We start from the raw sequence: 15526 nt of genomic DNA on the forward strand, positions 1-15526 counted from the left end.
ACGAAACAGCTCTTAATGGGTTCCGCATGACTAAGAAGGTATAAAACCATGAAATGTGATTAACGTTGGATTTAATATGTTGCAAAAAAACAAAAAACAAAAATCCCTTCAGTTTGGATTAGGGTCCCCGGAAGCATTCAATGTCAGTTGACAAATTCCATGTCATTATATGTTTGTATTGGAGTTAAACCAATCTGTACAATTATCATTAACCCATCTTCATATTATAAAGGCCCTAATATAAACATTGCACAGGCACACACAAACTACTAAGGGATTGCTCAGTACGGTCTGAGCAACGTCACAATGAATGGATGAATTACTGTGAGGCGTGGTCAGTAGTTGGCTGCTTATTGTAGCCTACAGTCAACATAGCATGTGGACTAGCACTAGATATTGCAACCACAGACCAATGAGGGCAATTTCGACAAATTTTGCTCTTGGAAATTGTGTGTTAATTGGTGATGGGAGCAAGGTCTCGACCCCCCAGGCCTGGTAAAGATCCACAAACTCTGTGGAACGCCATGTGAGAGGCAGCCAAAGCCCACAGAGGACAGGTGCTGAGGATCTCTGTGTTCCAACCAGGAGGAGCAGGAGAGGGGGAGAGAGTATTACCTCGATAGCCTAATCTACACCTCCCAACAGACAGTATCACACCCCCTACTCTACACCTCCCATCAGACAGTATCACACCCTCTCTACTCTACACCTCCCATCAGACAGTATCACACCCCCTACTCTACACCACCTATCAGACAGTATCACCTCCCCTGCTCTACACCTCCTATCAGACAGTATCACACCCTCCCTACTCTACACCTCCCATCAGACAGTATCACACCCTCCCTACTCTACACCTCCCATCAGACAGCATCACACCCTCCCTACTCTACACCTCCTATCAGACAGTATCACACCCCCTACTCTACACCTCCCATCAGACAGTATCACACCCTCCCTACTCTACACCTCCCATCAGACAGTATCACACCCTCCCTACTCTACACCTCCTATCAGACAGTATCACACCCCCTACTCTACACCTCCTATCAGACAGTATCACACCCCCTACTCTACACCTCCTATCCGACAGTATCACACCCCCTACTCTACACCTCCTATCAGACAGTATCACACCCCCTACTCTACACCTCCTATCAGACAGTATCACACCCTCCCTACTCTACACCTCCCATCAGACAGTATCACACCCTCCCTACTCTACACCTCCCATCAGACAGTATCACACCCTCCCTACTCTACACCTCCCATCAGACAGTATCACACCCCCTACTCTACACCTCCCATCAGACAGTATCACACCCTCCCTACTCTACACCTCCCATCAGACAGTATCCCATCCGCGTCCCTACCTAGCCATACCAGCTACCACTGGACAATGGGCCTTAGGAGTAACATTATACCGCGATAGTAAGGGATTTGCTATGAGACACAAGAGGAGCCTGGTGTTGATGATTCTAGCTCGCATTTGACGGGGAACAAATGTGCAAACTATGTCGTCTCATGATCATCCATTAGGAATGAAACACAGACCGGTTAAGAATAGATCAACACTTGCTATTCACAACTTTAAGATAATAGAGGATGTGGGAGGGGGTTAGGCTTACTGTGATAGGAGATGTTCAGCATAAATTATCAAGCAAAATCATCAGCCCTCACCTGTTTTGGAAACTGTCTCTCCTTGTGTGTGTGCAGGCTTTGGTTCCACCCTGGCACTAAATCATCTGGTTCAACTAATTAACTAATCATGGTAGTCAGTCTGGACCTTGGCTGTTTGAATCAGTTAGGTTAGTATTGGGCTGGCTTTGAACATCAGGCTGTTCACATCCAGTAGCCTTTCAGGACTGGAGTTGAAGACCCTCCTCAGCTCAACCTGAGTCACATGACCCGGTGAACTCACCTGGCCATGTTGCGTGTGGGTTCTGTTTTCTCAGGGAACCAAGAATCATCAGTAATGTCCTCCTCAAGAATGTTATACGCAGGTCGACACGAGGCCTCTTTGAGGTCATGTTAACCTGTTCCAGTCTGTCTGTCAGGGCCATTGTGTCCATTGGGGATATCAAACCTCTCTTTGAGCGGAGTGTGAGTAACAGGAGCGGAACACAAATCCTTTTCCCAGAGGCCCGCAGATGAAGTGAGCTTACTGAGAGTCATCTGTTGGAAACATTAGACCTACTGCATTTTATGTAGCAGCCATTTAATTATTCTATCATTTTTTAAAATAATAATTGTGCGTGGGAAGGAAAGGGATGGTTGATCAGGTGTAATCATTTGTATTTGTGGGTGTATGTGTGCTTGTGTGTGCATGCCTATGTATCTGTGTGACAGTGTGCTCTCTCTAATATACAGTGAAACCATAAAAGGCCACTGTCTGTCTGATGGTGGGGAGATGTAAACTTGTGGCTCCAGTGTAGCTCAGTAGTTACGTTGTATTTATAGCCTCAGATCAAGTGGTCCGGCCCACCCCAGTCACCCCACTGCCCAGTCCCCGAGTACTGCTGCTCTTAAACCAATCAAGCAGAGACTAGGACTGGTCTTCTCCCTCAACTCTCTGTCAGCACTGACTCCTCGAGCAAGAGACACACAGGCTGAGGCTGCTGCACTCACAGGTAGGAGGACACTTCTCTCTCTACTCCGGCTCTGATCCGCTGTTCTGGTAACTGACGACTGGTCTGCTCTGTCTTTTTTAGCACACTTCCTTTGGTTATTCTAGACATCTGCTTGTTGATTTCTATCTGTTCCACTGCTCTCCGTCTCACTTGCTAACGTGTAGCCACTCACACGGCTGAGCTGCAGATGCTTATTCAGGCTAGAGTTTGTTCTCTTTGGCAGAAAATGAGCTTTTTGGATTTGTGAAACTTTGCGACGCTTTAGAGCTAACCCTCTCATCCTTTTATTTTGGAATTAGGTGGCTGATGTTTGTTTGATACATTTAGTTTCAGATTAGTTTCAAATACTTTGATTTATATAGCTATCAGTAGCTATCAATAACTACCCACTGGTTGAATCAACGTTGTTTCCACGTCATTTCAAAGAAATTACGTAGCACCAACATGGAATCTATGTTGAATTGACGTCTGTGCGCAGTGGGTATGATTTTAAATGTCTATTTGGCAGTTTGTTTCAAAAGGCCTTGGCAGTGGTCTCCCCTACAGATTCTGAAAGTTTAAAGTGCTATCTACAGTTTCAAATGAATAATTCAATAGCAGAGCATAGACAGAATACAAGCAGATGACTTTCCACATCAGGCCACAACCTCTCAACCCTCTTAGATTTTCGATTGTGCTCCAAACAGGCCTGGAAGGTGTGCTCTTTTGCAAAATTTTTGACTTGCTACGATGTAAAGTGATGCGAGATGGACTGAAAGCTGAAGAGTAGTCTTTGAAAACAAAGAGTGGCTGAACGCAGGAATCAGTGCAGTGTGGCTGGATGAAAGGAGATGGAGGTTTGGGTGGGCTGGGCAGTTGTCTGAAGGGCCCCTTTTTTTGGAGTGGGGATGCCCTCCATGGTAGGGGCCCTGGAGTCACTCATCATGATCTTATATTAGCCATGGTGTCATGGTAGTGTCATGGCCATTTGTAAGCCCTGTAAGACTCTATGGCCCTGCAATGAGATTATGGCAGACAGGAGCTAAGGCAACAGATGGTGGTCCAGGACCAATGTTTGGTCTGTAACAGTCTAACGATGATCATAGTGATCCATTGTAGAGCTTGAATTAGACAGGAGATTGAGGGGAAATGAGACCTTGTTGGTCTTAATGTATGAATCCATGTACTGCCGTAAAAGGGACTGAACTACTACTAACGCCTGCCAACCGTTTTGAGCATGACTCTGATTTGGGAATGGATGAATTGAGGTCTTTGTTGTGGTAGGGAAATGGGACAGGAAGTCAGCTGGAATTAGATTTGGATTGTTATAGGCTACTGCATGTGACAGTGTATCCCAACTATACTCATGTCTTATCCTGAAAATTGGAAGTATCTACACATCATGACATAGATCTATCTGCATCTGCCACTCAACACTATTCTGTGGTTTCTCTAGACTACTGCGGGGGGGGGGGGGGGGGGGTTCAAAGTTCTTTAGTTGTCCTTGACGGATCAAATTAACCTGCAAAACAAGCATAAATACTACTGTGGAACCTAGTATTTGTGAAGTGCATGTCTCTGTTCAGGGGTCACTTCGATATTGATCACAAAATCACTCAATTCCATTTGTGGAGGAGAAGGAGTTAAGCTGAGTGTTGTGGTGTGTGGAGGAGAAGGAGGAGAAGGAGAAGGAGTTACGCTGAGTGTTGTGGTGTGTGTGGAGGAGAAGGAGGAGGAGGAGAAGGAGGAGGAGGAGGTGTGTAGCTCTGTTCTAAACTCCTCTTATTAAGTCATGGACATCAAAGCCAACACACCGCCTCCCTGCCCCGGCCAACAGCTGCGCCAAATACTTCATCTTGTCATCCTGAGATCGTGGATCATCCGGGTCCATTCCAAAACGGAGAGAGAGGAGGAAGACAGGGGAGGCACAGAGGGAGAGAGGCCTAGAAATATCCATTCCTGCCGTAAACCTCTGCCAGAAACAACCTGTGGAATGTATGCTCCCTATTATAAGAAAGAGATACGCAATGAAATGCATCACTACATACCTCTGCTCCTCTGCAGTGTTGTGTTGTGGACTACTGGGTGGCTACCACAGGAGGCTACTGAGAGGAGGACGGCTCATGATAACGACTGGAACGGAGTAAATGGAATGGCATCAACCCATGTGTTTTATGTATTTGATACTATTCTACTCATTCCGCTCCAGCCATTACCACAAGCCCGTCCTCTCCAATTAAGGTGCCGCCATAGAAATAGAATTGCTCAAATGTCCCCCGGACCACATTTTGACGGAACCCGCAAAGTTCATTCTAACTCTATGATCTCTGCAAGGTGCCTGGCTGTCTGTCCAGGATGGAGGGGGGACACAGTGGAACTCACTGCGGATCTCCTGTCCCCACAAAGGATCATGAGAGGGATAACCAGGGGTTAGCCAGGGCTGAATGGGGAGACAGAGGACAGCTGCTTAATGGGGAGACAGAGGACAGCTGCGGGGCCCAGAGCAGACTTTGGCACAGCATGCCACCCTTTCTCTCTCCTCCTTCTTTAGAGGCTTGAGTCATCTTTCCACTGTATCCCAGAGCTACACATTGTGTTTTACTAGCATAGGCATACATTGTTGTGTATTGTTCTTACTGTACACCAGCTAGGATTTTTTACGATATAAAATTCAACCGTATGAGTACACCTAGCATTTGAATGAGTATTCATTGATACAATTAGCATTTGAGGCAACCCACCAGGCATAGATGTCAATTCAATGTCTATTCCAGCGTCTGAACCAGCGTGTGCCCAGTGGGAACCATTTACATTTCTGGCTGATTACCACATTCTACCACTTTAAATGTGAAGCTCTTACTCTACAGCTGTGTTCTCAGCTGATGCGATAGCTCACCAAAGCAGCTGATTGCGTAACCAATTTACTCTCGCAGACCTCATTCTCAAAGTTGTCATTGTGACTTTAATCTTGGTCCATTGATTGAACCACAGAGATACTTTTATTTCAGATAAATGAGTACGTTAGTAAGCCTTGTATGCCATAGTCTAGTGCATTGTGTCATTACATTACAATGACCTTGTGGCCTCATGGTTATTGAGACTAATCCACTATTAAAATACATCACATGTTGATCAAAATCAAATGCTTACTTACAAGAACTTAACCAGCAGTACAGTTTTAAGAAAGTGTAGTTAGGAAAAGATTTACTAAATTAACTAAAGTTTAAAAAAAAACGCATATATATATATATATATATATATATATATATATATACACACAGTATATACCAATTTTTCAGTCAGGGGAAAAACTTCAATTTAAGTCAAATCTTCACTCAGTCTCCCATTGACATCAATGCATGGAAGTTAAGATTCGCCAATCAGTGATGCTACTTTACTTGAAGAAACTTGGTGACTCTAAATGTTTATGTCCTCTTTTACAGGCAAGAGAGCAAACGGAGAGATTTGATCCAAAATGGCGGAACGCTATGACTGCCATTACTGCAAGGAGTCCCTGTTTGGGAGGAAGTATGTGCTCAGGGAAGAGAACCCCTACTGTGTGAAGTGCTATGAGAACCTGTACTCTAACACCTGTGAAGAGTGCAAGAAGTCCATTGGCTGCAGCAGCAGGGTAGGTGGACCACTTCCTGAATGTGGTGGTGTAGAGTTTATCAGTACCCAAATTTGCTATTCCATGATAGGTTGTATTCCTTCCTATTAGTTTTCACTTTATTTCTATGACCCAGGTGTTAAACAGAACTTAGAATTAGAACAGGAGTCGATGGAATTAAAACACAAATACACCAGACCCGGACACAGTCATTGACCTATAGGGACACAGGACATGCACTGACTCTCAGCACCTTAGCACACATGCACTCACTCATGCACACATGCACCCACACAGATATGCATACACAAACACACACACACACACACCCCAATCTCCCCTTCCACAATGCACGTGTGAACATTGGACTATAAATTGTGCCTTCCTGTATTATACTTATATAATGTTCATTCTATTCTACTGCCATTTACTTTATGTTCATATTCTTGTCTTTTATTATTTCTTATCGTTGTTGCATAGTGGAACCTGCACGTAAGCATTTCGTGGGACAGTCTATACTACGTGTATCCTGCACATACAACTCATAAAACGTGAAACTTGTGGCGTCCAAGTTCGCATTCTGACAGGGCCCTGTGTTTTTTCAGCAATTAGTGTCACTTTACATGGTCATTAGTGTCACAGATGAGATGACGGTCACTTCCCCCCGGATCAGCCTGGAGGGGGGCTCATCTGTGCCGAATGTCCCTGGCCCCTGTGGCAGCCAGTCAGTCATCCGTCCTAGGCCTCTTTCACTATATCTAACCCATAGCTGTGATTGCCACCCCTGCTCCCATCTCAGTCATTATTCAGTCATTCATCTAAATTGGTAGCTAATTAAGCACATGTTGTCACACATCCATTGTCACCACGCCTCCAGCAGATAGGAGTTGAGTTGAGGTCACTGCCATGGCAGACCACTAGAACACAGGGCATGGTAATCTTAACAGACTGGTGGGCCTTAGATTCAGTCAAAACGCCGATGTCCATTATCCCAGAAAAGGAGGCCCCGAGGTGAATGGAGATACACCTGACCCTGACTCTCTGTCCCGTCCTCCTTCTTCAGGACCTGTCCTACAAGGACCGCCACTGGCATGACGACTGCTTCCACTGCTTCAAGTGTAGCCGCTCCCTGGTGGACAAGCCCTTCTCCACCAAGGACGACCAGCTGCTCTGCACCGAGTGCTACTCCAACGAGTACTCCTCCAAGTGCCACGAGTGCAAGAAGACCATCATGCCAGGTAAGGAAATGTCTGGCCTGACAGAGGGGGGGAAGTCAGTGAATGGGGCTTTCAGTTGGATTTGGTCAGTACACAATCTATTGGTAATGGTAAGGAAACTACTGAAGGGGAAAGAGTTGACAGATTTGACAGACATCTAACAGAGTTGAGGTTTGAGTGGGATTTGGCTACGAGCAAGTCTATTTGGTGCAATCATGGATGCCAAGTTTCTACCTCCTAGGACCTGTGTTAGGAGTTTATGGAATGAATGATGTCGTTGCAGCAGTCAAGCGGGAAAGTGGATGGTCTGTCACAGTTTGGTGGAGCCAGCTCACGTACCACTACTGGTATCATTATTCAATGTGTCACACTGGAAGATCAGTCTCTCTCTCCCTCTCACTTCCTCTCTCTCTCTCGCTCTCTCTCACTCTCTCTCACTCCCTCTCTCTCTCCCCCTCTCCATCGCTCTGCTCTTCACCCTCCCCGCTTCCTCCCCTTTCTCTCTCTCCTTCTTTTTCTCCTCTCGTTTGCAGGATCCAAGAAGATGGAGCATAAGGGCAACAGCTGGCATGAGACCTGCTTCACTTGCCAGCGTTGCCAGCAACCAATCGGCACCAAGAACTTCATCCATAAGGAGAACAGTAACTACTGTGTGCCCTGTTACGAGAAGCAGTTTGCCATGCAGTGTATCCAATGCAAGAAGGTAATATATATTTTACGTTTTTTAACTAGGCAAGTCAGTTTATAATGAAGGCCTACACTGGCCAAACCCAGACGACGCTGGGCCAATTGTGCACCGCCCTATGGGACTCCCAATCATGGCCAGTTGTGATACGGTCTGGATTTGAACTATGGTGTCTATGGTGATGCCTCTAGCACTGAGATGCAGTGCCTTAGACCGCTGCGCCACTCGGGACCTCTGTATAACCCACTGTAGTGGGCTGAAATGGAGTGTAATGTATCAGAATGTATGTTTTTGGAGAGTTCAGTATTAAAAAGGATTGCTCCTCTCCAGATTCACATTTATTAACATTCTTTGTCAGCATTTAAAACTGGTTTCTTTTGCACATGAAACAAAAATTGTGATGAATAGAAGTTCAACTCAATTCAGCTGAACCCGCATTATGCAGTACTTCTTTTTCCCATGGTCAAATACCTTCACAGGTATAGATGTTACCTAATTATTGATTGGTGATTGAGCTTGTTACTTCCTGTTTCTATCTCCTGTAGCCAATCACCACTGGCGGGGTGACCTATCACGATCAGCCGTGGCATAAGGACTGCTTCCTGTGCACCGGTTGTAAGCAGCAGCTGTCTGGCCAGCGGTTCACCTCTCGGGACAACTTTGCCTACTGCTTGAACTGCTTCTGCAACCTGTATGCCAAGAAGTGTGCCTCCTGCACCACCCCTATCAGTGGTATGATCACTCACATTGGCTCATCTTCACACATACCTGTAGTCTCTGGAGCCAATCATAACTTCCACTTATGTCAGATATTCACTTAGTCATGCATGGATGTCAATGGGAGACAAAGTGAAAGTTCAACATAAGTGGAAGTTAGGATCCACCCCTCTATGATTAGTTAACTATACACTGTGTGGACAAAACATTAGGAACACCTGCTCTTTCTATGACAGACTGACCAGGTGAATCCAGGTGAAAGCTATGATCCCTTATTGATGTCACCCATTAAATCCACTTCAATCAGTGTAGATCAAGGGAGGAGACATGATTTTAAAAGAATTTGACAATTGAGACATGGATTGTGTATGTGTGCCATTCAGAGGGTGAATGGGCAAGACAAAAGATTTAAGTGCCTTTGAACAGGGTATGGTCGTAGGTGCCAGTTGCGCCGGTTTGAATGTGTCATGAACTGCAACGCTGCTGGGTTTTTGACCCCAACAGTTTCCCGTGTGTATCAAGAATGTATTTCTGATCAATTGGATGTTATTTTAATGGACAAAAAATGTGCTTTAGAAAACAAGGACATTTCAAAGTGACCCCAAACTTTTGAACGGTAGAGTAGGTCAACATCTGCTTGGGAATGCTTTCGACACCTTGTAGAGTCCATGCCCCGGCAAATTGAGACTGTTCTGAGGGCAAAAGGGGGTTGAGTAATTTATAAGGAATTTCTCCATCCCTCCCTCTCTGTGCCTGTCTCGTCTTTCTTGTGCAGGTCTGGGTGGCAGCAAGTACATCTCGTTTGAAGAGCGCCAGTGGCACAACAACTGCTTCAACTGCAAGAAGTGCTCCATCTCCCTGGTGGGAAGGGGCTTTCTGATGGCCCGCGATGAGATCATGTGTCCAGAGTGCGGCAAAGAAGTCTAAAAGCTGTGTGCCAGGATGGAGCGTCAAAGCCAGAGAAGGCAAAGATGCAAGAGAATATAGTCCTGCTCCTACTAACATTTCATTTATTAGAATTATATATTTATTCAATAATATACACTTCAGACTAACCCAAAGGGCCTTCTGCATGCACTGGCCTCAGATTGATACAATATGTTGTCTGATGGAATGAGCACAAATTGCATTAGATTCTAAGAAAGAGATGCCATTTTGATGTATTTTAAACTAAATAACAACTTTGTCTGTGGTTTGTTACCATTGAAATGTTTAACTATTGTATTATGTTGTATATGTTAGGATAATCATCCGTGACAAATAACTATAACAGGAGTTGTACTTTTCATTAAAGCAGTGAAATCTAATGATAACATGACATGTACCTGCACTCTAAATGTGAAATAAAGTATTTAAAAGGCAATTCATTGATAGAATGATCTTTCTGACATTTGATTTTGTTCCAAATCTGTAAAGACACCAATAAATCCAATGGGCTCTGGTCAAAAGTAGTGCACTCCATAGGAGTGACATTTGGGAAGCAGGCCTTACAACCCCCCATAGTTCTGAATGGCTTACCTCTGGCTCCATCTAGCGGTACAAGCACCCCTAAGGGGAAAATGGACTCTTGGTCTCTTGAACACTCAAAACCACATAAAGGAGGTGTGGGATGTGAACATTAGTGACTAAGGTCTAGGGTCTGGATCTGTCTGGCTCTTGGCTGCAGGTCAGCGTTTTTCTTCATAAATCTTGTTCTGGAGGCAGCTCTGCAGAGTGGTCACTAGCTGGCACGGCCACACAGTAATTAACCCTTAATGCCTAACCCTAACCTTAAATTACGACCAAAAAGTGAATTTTGTTTTCATGAATTTTTACAATTACAGTCGATTTTGACTTTGCAGCTGACCTATCTGAGGGGAAATCCCTAATTGCTGCCTCCAGTACGTCAATCTCTCAAATGTCTTGGTCAGGGTCTGGACGCTTCAGGTGGGGTTGTAGGATGAGTTGTCCATGGTGCTGAAAAGGTTCAGGGTGACGCTGCAGCTTGTTCGGGGTTGCTGTCCATGGTCCTGTACAGATGTATGGCGCTGGTGTTGAGTGAAGAAAATTGCAATTTTCTGTAATAAATGAAAATTCAATAAACTTACAGTATTACAAATCCAAAAGGCACGAACGTCTTCAAATTGAAAACAAACTATTGGTTTATTGTAACTGTAATATAAATAAATATATATATACATGTGTAATGTATATTGTTAGGATATTTCTGTTTTGGGTGTTTTCTTTATAAATAACAGATACAACCACATGACCGGATGTACATGGAATGTGCAGCAGGAAATGCTAACCGCATTAGCTAACCATTCATATCGAGGTCTCCACTCCCACCGGCACACGAATTGTGTAAGATAGCTTTTCTAAACATACAATTCCTCTCTGAACATTGCATTACTCTATGTGCGATTACCAACATGATATGATAACCTGTTAGCTAGTTGTTCATATGTTAACATTGAGTCGTGCACGTTTGATGGCTTTTGTGTAAAGCTAGCTAGCTAAAGCATGCTATCCCACTGACTAGCGTTGAACAAAGGTTGTGTGTGCCTCTCCCCTCTGTGTCTGAAACGGGGATACCCGATTGTCGTGTGGTTTACATATAGCGAGAACTGTTAGCATAGTTTATCTTGCATGTTTAACTCACGTTGCAACTATCTTGTATTTTTATTATACCCCGTCAGCTAATTCTGGAATCATCATCAGCCAAAATGAGTGCTGCTCCCAACCACAGACGGACCAAGCCTGGTGGTAAGCTAGCTAATGTATTCTAGCTTCTGGCTGTAGTCAGTTAACTGGACATCTGAGCCAACTAATACAGTATCCTTGCATTTAAGCAAACTCTCTTGTGTCACAAAGGGCCAGACTTCTAAGCAGAGTATTCCTAAAAATAACCGAGAGAGTGTGGATTTATCCCTCTGCTTCCACCAAATGTAGCGATTGAGAAATGACTGAGGTGGTGCTTGAACCAGTTACCTTCTGGTTGCAGGGGCAAGTGCACTAGCTACCTCCCTTGCTGTAAATTCCGAGACCTTAGCAGAGGCTATCGTATGCTTACATAGAGGGAGGCTACACTATATCACTCAATATAGCTTTTACATCTAGGCCATGAATTCTCTAGCCAGCCAGGATAGTTACATCATCTGCCTGTAAATGCAGGCTTAAGTGCTGGAGACAACACCCATTCAAAACCTAATCATTTTATTACAGGCGTGAAGACAGGCTATCCAGGCCAAGCTCCCTCCAACGGGGTTACGGGACCCACTTCCCAGATCCCCGGGCTGTGCCAGGAAGCCACTGAGGGTGCTCCTGAGGCCAGGACCAGCGGAAGGCGTGTGGGAATATTTGACTCTGACTCCGACTATGTCAAACTTGCCAAAGGAGGGGGACAGAAGGGTAACAATGTTTTGTGACATAGCTTTGTGCTGCTTTACAGTAGATACATGCTTTACACTTCGGTACATGGTCATTACTATGTCCTCATAGGACACAGATTAGTGTGACTGTAATAATATTAGCTAGTTCAAATGATAGTGAATTGCCCTTTATATGGTATTTGGTATTTTATTAGGATCCCCATTAGCTGTTGCGAAAGCCGCAGCTACTCTTCCTGGGGTTCCACACAAAACATCAAACATGACATAATTCATGACATTAATAGACACAAACAGCTCAAGGACAGAACTACATACATAGCCCGACATATCAACACATACACACAAAATATCTAGGTCAAATAGGGGAGAGGCGTTGAATTCCCACGTTGAATTTCCAGAGGAAAGGAAATGACTTATTTTCAAAAGGGATGAATTCCTGTTTAGTCAAGTTCCTACTTTGAAATATCTTGTGTTATGTGTCCTCCATAGGTTTACTGTGGCACGAGGACAACAAGGAGGATGCTAGGCCTAATAAATCCTACAATTCACCTGATCTGTTCTCAGCTGAATCTCAGTGGTAAGGACCCCCCCACCCCCTGTTGGTTTGTTGGCCAGGCCTAACCAAACGTTCTGCATCATGCCATGTCTGTATGTGTCTTGAATGGGAAGTTACATCTTGACTCTTGGTGGTGGTGTATCTTTAGTTGTCCAAGCCAGGGTTCGGTTTTGTGCTTTACAGCGGAAGTAAAGCAGCATCCCCTGATGATTGTCAAGGATACGGCAAAAGGCAACCTCTAGCTGCTCCCTTCGGTACTGATGATATTTCAGCCTGGGAAAGGGAGAGTGATAGCTATAAAGAGAAGGTGAATTCAATGGCCCCAACAAACCCCCTCATCGCTGACACAGTTGTTATCATTTACCATCCTCCCCTCCCTTTATTTTTTCCCATCAGTTCATCTCTTGAGTTGACTCCGTCCTTGCGTTCAGAAAGGGATTGGGGTGGTTGACTTCTGTTGAAATTCTTTGCCTTGTTTTTCACCAGTGCACTGTAACAACATTTAATTTGTTTGACTGCCAACCAGATTGGTGTGGTCATCATATCTTCACCCATGTATTTACTTGGTCACCCATTTCATTGTTAGACGTGTTCCATGCGCTTGTATACTTCATACAATGACTATTCTTGTACTGGTTTGAACTGGTTGTATTCTTGTGTGCAGAACCCCACCGTCACCGATGCGTCCAGCCAGATGGAGAACATGTCTCTAAACCAAGGTGGTTATATGGAGGTCAACAAATACAAGAAGACGTGAGTGCCTGCAATTCAATTTCACTTCACACTTAATAATACCAACATGCTGAAATATGTGTGTGTCACTATGTGATATATTTGTATAACCGTTTATAACCTGTGTAATATCTAATTTGTACAATGTTGTAACTTGTAAATTCAACATAACCACTAACACAATTGAATTTCCAACCTCTCAGTCAAAGTGATTTTACTATGGACAGGTCCCATGAGAAGAAAACTGTTCCTGTGAGCATGTCCAAGCTGCTGAGCTTTGGTTACATAGAGGATGAGAAGAAGTCCACCAATGAGGATGACTCCTCAAGTACGACAAATTACTTTGCCTTTATAGTCTTTGATGGACTTTTCCTCAACAAATATTTTTGGGGGAATTAGCAGTGGCACTATATGTTTATTCTGCTAAATCAAACCATCTTTCGTCAAAAATTAGTGTTTATTTCATACCATATGGAAATTCTGGACTAATGCCAAACATGACTCATATGGGTTGGCTACGGGATTTAATGCATTTTGAATGTTTACCATTATTACATATGACCAACCTGTGTGTGTGTGTGTGTTGTCTTTCAGGTGTGACCTCTGAACAGACGAGCACCATCGCACCTGAGGATGAAGACCTGGAATAGGGAGGAGAACAGAAGAGGTCCATCTGGGGTAGAAAACAACAGTGGATACACACACCCACACCTGCCATTCACTCTACTGTATGTCTTCCCCCCCCACCCCCTCTCTATCTCTCAGTGACACACTTTCCCTCATTACTGTACATCCCAAGTGTCATGTTTTGTAATTATGCAACTGTACCATCTCTGTTCATTTATTAATTTGATTGTCTTTTGTTTCTTACTCCGTGTAATGTTGTTCTCAGAACACCGACACAGCTTGTCATGTTTATATTATCGTTGTTGAATTGGAGGATGAATTGTGTGACTATGAAACGGTACTGCACACTGGAGTTTCTATTTGTGGTGTAAAAATGGTTTTGGTGCTGTGAAGATTGTTTGTGAACAAGGCCTACTGTACGGACACACAAAGGAGACGTTTGTGGCTCACGCTTTTCAGCTCTCGTGTTGAATAGGATCGGAAACCGAGAGCTCTGCCAGAAAAAAACATGGAAACATGGATGTTAAGGGATTGACTTGTTATGGGAAGGCAGACATGATTTGGAATGGAAGACAGAAAATGCCAATGAATCTACTTTATTCTAAAGAGATGCCCTCCCAACCAAGATACCGACCTATCTCATACCAGGATATGGTTCAGTGTTATGAAGTTATGGTGGGCGTTGATTCCATAGATAGATAGAAACCTTTTGTGATGTTCTAACAATGGTGCCAATTCATTCTACATATTTAGGGAATAGTGGCAATTGTATCGTGCAATGATATTGTTTACTCTGAAGTAAAACGTTTTTGCTTTGAAGTGAAGGTAGGGCTGGGCGATATGGCCAAATTCTATCACTATAGTTTACAACGGTATGGTGTTATTTGACTGTATTTTATGTTTCTGAATAATACAAGATCCAAATGTGTTTTATGATTAGTGCATGAGCCTAGAATGGCAACAAATGAATTCTAAGTTATTTTAACAGGCTTACTCCATGCTGATGGTTTTATTCTCAACCAAACTAGGACTAAAGTGACAGTGAAATAGTCCAATTTGTTGAACGTTTCAGTTATTTAGCACTTAATAAAAACGTTTTTTTTATAGACAACATGTGGGTATACCAGTATTCATGCTATATCGCCCAGCCTTATGTGAAGGTAGCTTGGAGACATTTTCCACTTAGCACAGTAAATACACAGTAATGATCTTCCCTAGTTATTCATTGGTGGAGAGGTCCACTTTATTAACACAGTCAATGTGTGATTCTCACATCTTTCTTAAAGTGATGAGTGCACTGAGGCTACTGAGTGAAAATGTCATTAAAATAAATGAGCATGTGCATGTACCCCTCGTGCTCTTTCTTGATTAAGTGGTAATTAACTACAATGTCAGAACAGAA

General features: G+C 43.8%; 2 protein-coding genes across 4 annotated transcripts; both read left to right on the top strand.

The window, feature by feature from the left end:
• Positions 1–2387: 2387 nt before the first annotated feature.
• On the top strand, positions 2388–10201 carry LOC110527471 (four and a half LIM domains protein 2). Of its 2 annotated transcripts, none has more exons than XM_021608754.3 (6): positions 2388–2630; positions 6053–6240; positions 7283–7457; positions 7970–8139; positions 8667–8853; positions 9614–10201. In XM_021608754.3, the coding sequence occupies exons 2-6, from the start codon at positions 6085–6087 to the stop codon at positions 9763–9765; spliced, it is 840 nt and encodes a 279-aa protein (XP_021464429.1). In that variant the 5' UTR covers positions 2388–2630; positions 6053–6084; the 3' UTR covers positions 9766–10201. The 2 variants fall into 2 exon arrangements, with proteins under 2 accessions (XP_021464429.1, XP_090096472.1); XM_090240346.1 differs by lacking the exon at positions 2388–2630 and adding an exon at positions 3978–4604.
• Positions 10202–11076: 875 nt separating this feature from the next.
• On the top strand, positions 11077–15472 carry LOC110527474 (uncharacterized). Of its 2 annotated transcripts, none has more exons than XM_021608756.3 (8): positions 11077–11181; positions 11517–11583; positions 12043–12228; positions 12699–12786; positions 12949–13072; positions 13430–13518; positions 13701–13825; positions 14092–15472. In XM_021608756.3, exons 1-8 carry the CDS (start codon positions 11086–11088, stop codon positions 14145–14147), a joined length of 831 nt encoding a protein of 276 aa, XP_021464431.3. In that variant the 5' UTR covers positions 11077–11085; the 3' UTR covers positions 14148–15472. The 2 variants fall into 2 exon arrangements, with proteins under 2 accessions (XP_021464431.3, XP_021464432.2); XM_021608757.3 differs by having other exon boundaries at positions 11090–11181; positions 13725–13825.
• The last annotated feature ends 54 nt before the right edge of the window (positions 15473–15526 follow it).

This window comes from Oncorhynchus mykiss, chromosome 7 (genome assembly GCF_057628025.1).
Source record: "Oncorhynchus mykiss isolate SJ-2025 chromosome 7, ASM5762802v1, whole genome shotgun sequence".
Lineage (NCBI taxonomy): Eukaryota > Metazoa > Chordata > Actinopteri > Salmoniformes > Salmonidae > Oncorhynchus > Oncorhynchus mykiss.